The 11,649-nt window shown below is 36.3% G+C and overlaps 1 protein-coding gene across 1 annotated transcript; it reads right to left on the bottom strand.

Annotated features, from left to right (window-relative positions):
- On the bottom strand, positions 1-5,923 carry LOC132611208 (uncharacterized). Its single transcript, XM_060325617.1, has 3 exons — positions 5,090-5,923; positions 1,958-2,230; positions 1-570 (listed from the first exon to the last, which is right to left on the bottom strand). Exons 1-3 carry the CDS (start codon positions 5,612-5,614, stop codon positions 301-303), a joined length of 1,068 nt encoding a protein of 355 aa, XP_060181600.1. The 5' UTR covers positions 5,615-5,923; the 3' UTR covers positions 1-300.
- Between the last annotated feature and the right edge of the window lie 5,726 nt (positions 5,924-11,649).

Genomic DNA, 11,649 nt, shown 5'->3' with positions numbered 1-11,649 from the left:
GGCCCACAAGGTTGAAAATTGAAATAAAACAACGATTACATTTTGGATTGGTACCTCCAATAACATACTTATTGGTCAACAACGAACCATTACAGAAAATTCTGCGTGTATGATCTAATTTTCCCGCCTGTGCATGCCAAAGAGTTTGTTAATTCACCGAGAGGTAAGGGGAACTTGCAAACTCAACAGTTAGAGCATTGTTAGTCTTTGAATGCTCAATCAGTACACTGCCTTAGTAAACAACTCCACCGTAAACCAAAGAGGTAATGGATACAAAAAAAAAAAAATACTTCAGCTTAATCATCTCGAATCACCTTTTTCAAGCTTTTCAATTTCTTCCTGGTGCTTTCTCTCGGCTTCTTGAAGTTCTCTTTCAGCATCCTCTTTATCCTCCAAATCATCGCGATCTTCAAACTCCTTAGTTGCTGCCATTGCTTTAACAACAGGATCTCTTAGCTCAGCAATAAGACCACCACCAATCCTGTACTCTTCTTCATCACCAATCAGGAATAGACGTTGGTCAGGTCCGGAGGCCATCGGTATATCTACTGCCAATAATTTCATATCATACTGCAGAGAGAAAAGCAGAATAAAAATGTTAGCATAAGCATGGCTAGAACGAACAAGAAACCAGTCAGATCCCTTGCTTCAATTTCTGGAGAATCTCTAGTGCAAAAATATATTTCAGACATTTACAGTTCGAAACACTAAACTCTAGATGATCATTTGACGAACTATATTATTGCTTCATGTACTCCAGAGTGAGAAAGGTAGGGCTCTAAGCAATCCGGCTCAAATTGATTATAAAACCTATTTACCCGAACTAATGCTCACAATACGAATATTAAGCTTCATTAAGTTTGAAAACTCAAGCTGATTCTTGATGATTAAGTGAAGTACTATGATGATTACAATTTCAAATGGATACCCTATTCTTTTTTTTGGTACTTCTTTATTTGCTGGAAAGATGGAAATATAATACTACCTCCATACCAATTTATGTGATATAGTTTGACTGGGCACGGAGTTTAAGGAATAAAGGATGACTTTTGAATCTTATAGTCCAAAACAAGTCAGAGATATTTGTGTGGTTATAAATCATCTCGCTAAGCGTAAAAGGTAAAGTTTAAAGTTAAATTGTTGCCAAATAAAGAAATGTATCATTCTTTTTGGGACAGACTAAAAAGGAAAGTGTATCACATAAATTGGGACAGAGGGAGTACTAGATAACACCAGATCACAAAGTGACATCCTATATTCCATGGATAAAGCTCACTAAAATGTCAAAGCTTGCAGCCTCAACACCTCATTGGCCGAGCTCAATCCAGTTTAATGTATAACTTATTACTTAAGTTAAAAACAAACTCAACTCAATTACCAATTAAGCTTTCTGAAATATGCTTGAGCTGATTTAGCAGATTACATCTTAGACCAAATTTTGATCTTGTCGCCACGTGAACTTTAACCAATTTTGCGCTCTCTCTCTCTCTCTCTCTCTCTCTCTCTCTCTCGTGCACTTTAACCAATTTTGATCTTGTCATGTATCTATTTTGATCTGGCCACCACGTGAACTTTAAACAATTTTGCTCTCTCTCTCTCTCTCTCTCTCTCTCTCTCACTCACTCTCTCTCTCACTCACTCTCTCTCTCACGTGCACTTTAACCAATTTTGATCTTGCCACCACGTGAACTTTAACCCCTCTCTCTCTCTCTATAACCAATTTTAATCTTGTTGCTAGTCTTTTATTCACAATGCTATAAGAACTATCCCTTTTAAAGCTTTACAATTTCCACTTAGGCATGATTAGTCAAAAAAAATTGAATCTCGTGATACGTGACAATATTCAGGTATGAAGAAAAAATTGCAAAGGCACAAGTTAAGCTTTATCATATAGAAAAGAAGAAGCAGATTTTTTAAATTGGTAACTGTAGAAGAAGCAGATGATTTGAAATCAAACCTGGCCTTGCTTATTCTTGACTTCGACACTTACTAAACCTTTCCGCTCAGAACCTCGTATTGGAAAAATCAGAAAGCATCTTTTGCCCCTAAACCGTGGCTTGAAGTTCTTAAGGATAATACCACCTCCTGACATGACATATGCTCTCAAGTCTGTTCCAGAGAGTGGAGCACCCATAACCTCAAGAATTCCAGCTTCTGTATTAAGTTTTCTCATTGCCATTCTGTACACCTTATCAGGGTTGATGGTAAATCTTGAGCGAAGATACAAGCCCTAACATAAAAAAGCAGAAGTTTTCTCAGTTGTAGGTATCAGAAAAAGTACAGAGGATGCTCAATCAGCAAAAGTTCAAAACATAGAAAGCTGGGAGACTTTAATCATAGACCACCCACTTTTTCTTTTTTTGATTGGTTAGGCCACCCACTTTTCAAAGCACTAAACAAATCCTTAAAGGGTCGTTTCATTCGCGTACAAGGTTATCCAGGGATTTTAATACTAGGACTAATAATCCCCGGATTGTTTAGTATTATTACTTTGTTTGGCTCGTTTAATTAAAAATGGATATACAGGTATAATCCAAAACATTTGTTTGATTTGAAGCTGAATAAACTTGGATAAATTTTTGTTTCCAATTTTAACCTTGAATATTTCGTAACTCAGATATTAGGTGAATCATTTATTATAATTTTATTTAGCTAGATAAACTGGCAAAGTCATTGTGTCAAGCAAGCTCCAGTCAATCCTCCCACGAACAAGCAGCAAAAGTTAGTTTCAAACAGGCAACAGACACTTCTGATTATTATGTGCTCAACCTATTTTTTACATTTGTGTTTTTCCTTATTTATGTGTTCTTAAGCTGAAACGTTGAGGTGAAAGCTCTTTTTATTTCCAGAATGAACATCTTTTTGGAGTCTCTGTAAGGTAGAATGAATACTAAGGAGCCGTTTGGACATGGTTTGAAACCATGTTTGGACATGTAATTTGGATATCTTAAGTTGTATTTTCTCTTCTAGACATAAAACCCCACAAGTTGTGAAAACTATCAAAACATTCCCAATTCTTATACAATCTTACCAAATGAGCAAGTCATAGTTCATAAAAAATACGCTACTAGAAGGCCTTTCTAAAAACTACAACATCAGTTGATCAAACTTTAGTTCAATAAGAAAGAAAATTTAACATGAATAGTAATGTAACTACTCTTTAATATAATCCTCCCACATGGTAGACATAAATAAAGGTTGGTGGAAGTTAATGAGGTTGGTAAATGGTCGGTGGGAGTAATTGTTAAAAATATTTACCAACTTATGGGTCTTTTTTTATAAAATATAAACTTATGGGTCAAGTTTTATATTTAAAATTTTTGAAACCATGGTTTCAAACTCCAAGTCATGCCTTTTTGGATGATTTGGGATTTCAAACCATAGTTTGAAACCATGAGATGAAACGCATGTCCAAACGCTATATCAAACTCAAGGTATTCTGGTAATCTTGCCATTTTGGAAAAACAATGTATGATAAGAATGAAGGCTTTTTCAGGGGTCATCTTGCCATTTTAAAAGCTTTATCAAGGTATAACTTATCCGAGGATTATTATCCCATGTTGGATGAGGGATAAATATCCCATGATTTTGGTATAAATTTATAGCGGTATTCACTAGAAAATAATAACCAAATGGCCCCTTCTAAAAATAATAACTAGTCCCGACCCTCAAGCATGAAGGAGTGAGCTCCACATAATGTGATGCACAAGTTTGTGCGTTAACTTGCATTGACCATTTTGGGACTTTGAAGTTCATGGTCCAGATATCAGATTTTTACAAAGCCAATTATATAGTTAAGCCTTTGATTTGCGAGGTTGACAAGTTCCTACCAGCGCCTACACTCTATTACTATTACCTGACAAAAAAGTCCTTAGAAGGCATAATTGTGTTTTTCTTTATATTTTATAAAGTGAGCATTTCACTAATAAGCATCCAAAGAATGCAAGGCAAAATACAAATAAGATTAGCTCCAGTACTTGCTCATTAAGCTCTTAAATAAGGCTCTTAGTGCAGACATATTTGTGGTTCAATTTTTGGGATAATCAGCAACTAGTCCTGATAGTTTACTTTTCACAAAGAATGATTCCGATTCTCAAATTGACAGTTTCTTATAAGGCACATTATAACTTCTTTTTTTGTTGGATAAGGGCACATTATGTTCATGTGTAAGGATGCAATTAGCACATTCAGAAGCTCAACAAAGAACAACTCAAACAATGTACAATGATGTATTTGGTTGAATTAGTTTGTAATATTTGGAGGTCTTAAATTGAAGAGACACATGTCACACATCTGTTCGTGAAAGAGCAGGATTATTCTGAAAAGTCATCTCTCAAGTTCTATAAATATACGGACTCTCCTGAAGTAGCATAAAAAAAATCTGCAATATGCTAGAGCTTTGTTGAATCCTGAAGGGAATTGCTTGTAACACCCTAAAGAATATACAGGAAATAACTCTTTAAGGAGAGTAGTATCGCGTCAAAACCTTTCTTCTTCAATTCGATTATTCCTATTCTTTTCTAACAGTATTTCCAGAAACATATGCTCATTCACACATCACATATATCTATACATCGCGAACACACCAACTTCATTTTTTATGGATAAGGGCACATTATGACACTAGCACCAGCTAAGTCACAGTAAGGATGCAATGAGCACATTCAAAAGCTCAGCAAAGAACAACTCAAACAATAATGCAATTTCCAGAAACACATGCTCATTTACACACCACAATAAAGGGCAGGCCGGTGCACAAAGCTCCTGCTATGCGCAGGGTCCGGGGAAGGGCCAGACCACAAGGGTCTATTGTACGCAATGTTTCCCCGGCTATTCACACAGGGGCGGATGTACCAAGAGCCCAGGGTGTTCACCCGAACACCCTGGACAAAAAATTACAGTGTATATTTAGGGTAAATTTTATGTGTTTATGTACATATATTAACTTTTGAACACCCTAAACATATATTACAATGAATATTTAGGTTCAATTATTTTTCCGAACACCCTGAGTGAAAATTCTAAATCCGCCACTGTATTCACACATCACAATATATACCTTACAAACAGAAACTTAAGAAGAACTCACAGCAAACGCGACAATGGCGGATGAAAGAGCAAGAAACCCATACTTAGCCATGCCTTCAGACAATCCAATAAAAGTAGTAGCAATTCCAAACAAAACCCTCCATAGCAAAATGCACACCATAATACCTGCTGCACCAAACAACACCAAAGAATTGCTCTTCCAAAATGCCTCAATTTGCAAACCTACAGCACCCCTATACCGCGATACCGTGTCCTTTGCAGCTATAACAGGTTTCTTCAACACATTTTTCCCAAAACCCCCACTACTCATTTTTTTCAATGAAAAGTACCTAAACCCTAATAGTGGGTCTAAATTCTTGCTAGGGTTTTGCGAAACCCGTGAAAACGGTGAAGATGAGAAAAGGGAATTTGAAACCCACGGATTAACAAAGGGCTTTTCGATAATCTTGGAATGATTAGAAAGGAAATGAGATATACCATTTGGGTTTGAAAAATGAGGGGGTTTTGATGAAATATAGTGATAAAGGTTATTCAGAACAAATTTTGAAGTTGATGATTTCGACATTTCTACAACTGGGGTAGATTTAGATTCACTTAAAGCACAAACTCAAGAATATATGATCTGATCACTACAAGATAGGGAAAATCGTGGTAACTATAGAAATGAAAGTGGGTTTAACAAGTTATTGCTTGTTCTTGAAGCGCAAAATGAACATTGTTTAGCTTTCTCTACAGTGCTTTTCTCTAAAATTTCCCGGTCAGCGGTGTTATTCTTACCAGGGAAGTTTTTGTTGGTTTAATCGAAATTTTGAGGTTTCTCGCCCCCTGTGATTGGATATATTTCACTTCAGTCCTTAAGAAATTGTTATAAATACACTCTACTGTGGATGTGCATTTAAGTAACCAGCAACTTGCAAGTAGTTTTTCGTGGATGAACTTACAATCAAGCAGACAGACAGCTTCCAAGTAACTTACACAACAGCTTCCAAGTAGCTTTGCTTATGATCAAGCAGGCAGCTTCCAAGTAGTCAGCACGAGACTGTGTCATCTAGAGTGCAAATTTGAAAGCCTCGAAGGTAGTATAGACTTTCTTTTTATTAGTTGATGGCAAATCTTTCTAAACGTGAATTTGTTGCCCTTAATATATCGTGCAAAGGCTGCCTGCCTTGGATGCTTGATGTTGAAATTCATCTTGATGCGATGTGTCTGGAAGACACAATCAAAGATAAAAATCAAGCATCAAAACAAGACTGTGCCAAGGCAATGATATTCTTCCGCCATCACTTTGATGAGGGCTTGAAATTGAAATATGTCACTGTTAAAGATCCACTTATGTTGTGGAATAACTTGAAAGATAGGTATGACCACTTGAAGATGGTCATTCTTGCACAAGCACGTTTTGATTTGATCAATTTACGGCTGCAGGATTTTAAATCTATATGTGAGTATAATTCTTCAATATTTAGAATTATATCACAGTTGAGATTATGTGGTGAAAATAACACTGATAATGATATGCTGGAGAAAACTTTCACCACTTTTCATGCCTTGAATGTGCTCCTGCAACAGCAATATCGAGAGATGAGGTTCAGAAAATATTCTGAATTATTTCACATCTTCTTTTGGCCAAACAAAATAATGGGTTATTAATGAAAAATCATGAAAGCCGACCTACTAGGTCTAGTCCATTCCCTGAAGTGAATGAGACTAATTTCCACCAAGCTAAGTGTGGAAAAGGTAGTGGTCATTGATACGCTCAAATTACACCTATTAATGTTATAATGCGGACGTTGTCAAATATAGTAACCCAATAAAGTTGGGGTCGAATCCCACAGGGACTATGGTGTGAAAAGGTTACTAAAGTCGTAGGATGCTTAATTTAGGTCTAATGTCTTAATCCGATGATTTTAGTAAAAGTTGGTTTTTTATGACTAACTGCTAACTAATTGCTTTGGGTGGTAATTTATGGTAAAAGAAACTAAGGTTATGTCCCCTTTAGAAGAGGTGTATGATCATGGGTATTGATCTTGATATACTTCTAATGGATTGTTATATGAATGCACTTAACCTCTACGTGAATCTCTACTATTTTCCAATAAATAAACATTATTTCTTTCTATGATTTTCCCAAATATAAGAAAGTGATATGAAGAACGGTTAATTATGCCAAGTAAATTAGTCTTATTCCTTAGTGAATCTATTAAACAAAGTTTAAAGCTTTGAGTCCTTGTTATTTATTCTTACCAACCATAATTATTTTCCCAAATAAATCAAGGTTTATGGCTTTAATCAATGTTTGCAACCATTCACTATGAATGAAGAATGAAGAATAAATAAACCCTAACAATCTATTATGCATATATTAATCACAAACCCAATGACAAAACACACATCAATGGGTTCACAACCCTAGTAAGGAAATTTAGCTACTCATAGAAAAAGAAAAAAAAATAGAAATAATTGAGATCATAATGCTTACGAATTGATTTCTTGGTATTGAGGAGAAAGTAATTACAATTGTTTGTAATTCAAACGACTTCCAAAACTATGAGTATTTAGTGCTAAGAAGAATAAAAATTGAAATCTGATGTCTCTCGTGCAAGAAACCTATCTCAAGTATTTATAAGACCCTAAGTCGTGAGAAGTGCAAAGACAAAATTTCCCGTCGGGTCCATTCTATGGGCCGTAAAACCGTTATACGGCCCGTCAAATTGCTGTCCTTCAACCGTCAAACAGTCTCCTGCGTCATTCTACACTACACTTTGACGGATCGTCAAATATTATGTGGTCCGTATAATTGTTCCGTAGGATGGATCTTCGATGCACTGCTTACTGTGACCATTATACGGTCAATTTGACGCTCCGCAGAATGTTTTGCGGTCCGTCTAATTGATCCATCAAACTGCTCTTCAGTGATCTGTTATTTTCTCCACTTCTTTCTGCATTTCCACCTAATTCTCCAACTTTTGCCATCAAAACACTTAATACCTGAAATCTAATAAAAAAAACACGTAAATCACATAGACTTGCTTAAAAACAAGTAAAACTTATAACAGAAAAGCATTGATTGTGGCGTAAAATCACGTTGCATCAGTCATGACCGTGGTCGAGGAAGAGCTCTAATCATGATAATCACCTTGCACCAAATAATATCCTTCACAACTAGCAGCGAAAAAAAAAGGACAAAAGGCATGGAACCGGTGCAAAGGACAAACCCATGAGATAAATGTCACAGATTTGGAGGAAAAGGGCACTGGACACGTGCTTGTCGTGCATCAAAGCACCTGGTTAGGCTATATCAAGCCTCCCTAAAGAAGACATAAAGGAATGCTGAAGCAAATCTCATTTCTGAAGATAATGATGACTCCGCGCATTTGGATGTAGCTGATTTCTTGGCACTAGATCCTATGATTGGCGAAGAATCAGTAGAAACTTAAATGTTTTAATTCATATTGCTTGTAAAAGCTAGTATAATCATGTTAATACATAAGATAAGTCATGTTTTATTTTGTAATCTGGTTTGTACAGTTGTGAGTTTTGTAAATAAAATATAAATCATGTTTTAGCAATGGTATTTATAACAATATTCACTTTGTCTATATTTTTCGTTTTGAAGAAAATATGGAAGTTCCTCAAGTTTTGTTTGGATCAATGATCAATCATGAAGATATTTGTGTAATTTATAGTGGAACAATGCATGCCATATTCAAAGATGAGAAATATTTTTCTTACTTTCTTAGGAAAAAGGCAAATGTTACTACAACTTTAGGCAATTCGAAATTAAATTGAAGGCTCTGGAAGAGCTACTATATTTCTGCCGAAGAGGACGAAACTTGTTATGGAAGATGCAACTTCTTCTAAATTCCCAAGAAACTTGTTGAGTTTCAAAGATATGCGTCGAAATAGGTATCACGTTGAGACATTAAATGAGATGAACATTGAATATCCTGGTATTACTAAGAATGTCTCCGTCCAGAAGTATTTTTTGGAGAAATTATCAACACTATCTTCTGGCATGAATTATACAAAAATTAGAACAATTGAAGTACACTCTATTGTGAACCAGAAGTTTACTGATTCAAGTACTTTTGTGCTTTGGCATGACTGAAAAGTCATCCTGGATCAATAATGATGAGATGAATCATTGAAAAATTCAAATGGCATCCACTTAAGAACCTAAAGATTCTTGAAAGTGGTGAATTTTCATGTGCTGCTTGTTGTCAAGGCAAATTGGTAACAAGGCCATCGCCAATGAAGTTGGCATTGAATCCCCTCTTTTTCTAGAAAGCATACATGGGGGTATATGTGGGTTTATTCATCCACCTTGTGGGCCATTCAGATATTTTATGGTTCTAATAGACACATCTTCAAGATGGTCTAATGTGTGCCTCCTATCATCTCGCAATCTCGTTTGCGAAATTATTGGCACAAATAATACACTTAAGGGCACAGTTCCCAGATTATCCTATTAAGGCTATACGCTTGATAATGCTGAAGAATTTACATCCCGGACTTTTGGTGATTATTGTTTATCAGTTGAGATAAAATTTGAACATCATGTGGCTCATGTTCATACTCAAAATGGCCTTGCTGAGTCATTTATTAAGCGTCTGCAATTGATTGCAAGACCACTTCTTATGAAAACACGGTTGCCCACTACCGTTTGTGGTCATGCTATCTTACATGCAACATCGCTTATTCATCTAAGACCGACCCATTATAATAAATGCTCTTTAGCATACTTAGTATTTGACTATGAACCAAATATTTCTCATCTCTGAATCTTTGATTATGTTGTATATGTGTCGGTTGCAATACCACAACGCTCTAAGTTGGGCCTGCAAAGAAGGTTAGGAATATATATTGGGTTTGAATCACCCTTCATTATTCACTACCTTGAACTTTTGATGGGAGATTTATTCACTGCTCGATTTACAGATTGTCGGTCTGATGAAATGAATTTCCCACAATTGAGGGGAGAGAAAAGGGAAATCAATAGAGAAATTGCGTGGAAAGTTTGATCGTTCTCTCATTGATTCACATTCCCCTATATGTGTAATGGAGATATCCGAATTGATTTCCCAAAGAACAATCTGCTAGTGCCATAGCTTGTAAATCCCATACAAACTTGAAGCGTGGAAGACCGTTGGGTTCCGAGGATAAAAACACTAGAAAAAGAAGCATGAAAAATGATAAAAATAACACTATGAAAGGATTACATGGTGAGATTCAAGATCTGATTAATCCTGATATTCCTAAAGATATCAGACTATGTTGTATGAGGCGGAGTGTTGGCCAGTTAAGATCTCTCACGTTCAAAAGATGAAATTTGCCAAGATGAGAATGTTAAGATGGATGTGTGGCCACACCAGGAGTGACAGGATTAGAAATGAGCATATTCGGGATAAGGTGGGGGTGGCCTCGGTGGAAGATAAGATGCGAGAAGCGAGATTGAGATGGTTTGGGCATGTGAAGAGAAGAGACACAGATGCCCCAGTGCGGAGGTGTGAGAGGTTGGCCATGGATGGTTTCAGACGAGGTAGGGGTAGACCGAAGAAGTATTGGGGAGAGGTAATTAGACACGACATGGCGCAACTACAGCTTACCGAGGACATGACCTTAGATAGGAGGGTTTGGAGGACCCAAATTAGGGTATAAGGCTAGTAGATAGTCTCGTTTTCCGTTCTTATTAGTAGTCGCATTATCGCAATATAATTTCTTCTGCTCAGATTTCTGCTATTATCTGTTATTTCCTTTGCTTTGATTATCCTGTGTTATCTGTGTCGCTTGCTTTATTTCATTTCATATCGTTTTGATTCTCTTAACCTTATCTGACTTCTTTTTATGCTTTTATTGAGCCGAGGGTCTTTCGGAAACAACCGTCCTACCTTGGTAGGAGTAAGGTCTGTGTACACTCTACCCTCCCCAGACCCCACGATGTGGGATTTCACTGGGTTGTTGTTGTTGTTGTTGTTGTTGTTGTATCAGTGAACCCGAGACTCAAGTGAGTAAAGAACTATCATTAAGTTCCACTGGTGATGGGATTAATTTGAGTCGATTGAAAATTATGGTGGATAATATTTTTGCATATAATGTTGCAAATTATGAAAGACAGTGAGGATCAGAAACCTTAATCTATCGAAGAATGTCAACGAAGATGTGATTAGCCAAAATGGTAAAAGGCAGTTCAATCTTAATTGAACTCACTTGCTAAACGGGAGTTTTTTGCACTGGTAGTCCAAACGCCTGATGGTGTAAAACCATTTGGCCACAAATGGGTCTTTGTACAAAAAAGAAATGGGAGAAATGAAATTGTGAGATACAAGGCACGCCTTGTTGCACAACAATTCTTTAAAGACCCAGTGTGGACTATGAAGAATCATATTCACCTGTTATAGATGCGATAACATTTCGTTATCTCATCAGTTTAGATATGGATGAAAGCTTGAAATACACCTTATGGATGTAGTTACAACTTATTTTTATGGCTTACTTGATAATGAATTTTTTATGAAAATCTCAGAAGGATTTAAAATGCCTGAAGCATTTGGTTCAAAGTTTCAGAAAATATATTCAATCAGATTGCAAAGATCATTATAT

This window comes from Lycium barbarum, chromosome 9 (genome assembly GCF_019175385.1).
Source record: "Lycium barbarum isolate Lr01 chromosome 9, ASM1917538v2, whole genome shotgun sequence".
NCBI lineage: Eukaryota > Viridiplantae > Streptophyta > Magnoliopsida > Solanales > Solanaceae > Lycium > Lycium barbarum.
Note: the sequence above shows the minus strand (reverse complement) of the source record. Positions and strands in the feature narration are given on the sequence as shown.

Excerpts from the sequence above, each read along its gene's own strand:
- LOC132611208 (XM_060325617.1), bottom strand. The coding sequence starts at position 5,614 with ATGTCGAAATCATCAACTTCAAAATTTGTTCTGAATAACCTTTATCAC. Across the intron at positions 2,231-5,089 it reads CCGCCATTGTCGCGTTTGCT|GGCTTGTATCTTCGCTCAAG; the intron begins GTGAGTTCTTCT and ends TTTTTATGTTAG. Across the intron at positions 571-1,957 it reads TCAAGAATAAGCAAGGCCAG|TATGATATGAAATTATTGGC; the intron begins GTTTGATTTCAA and ends TTCTCTCTGCAG.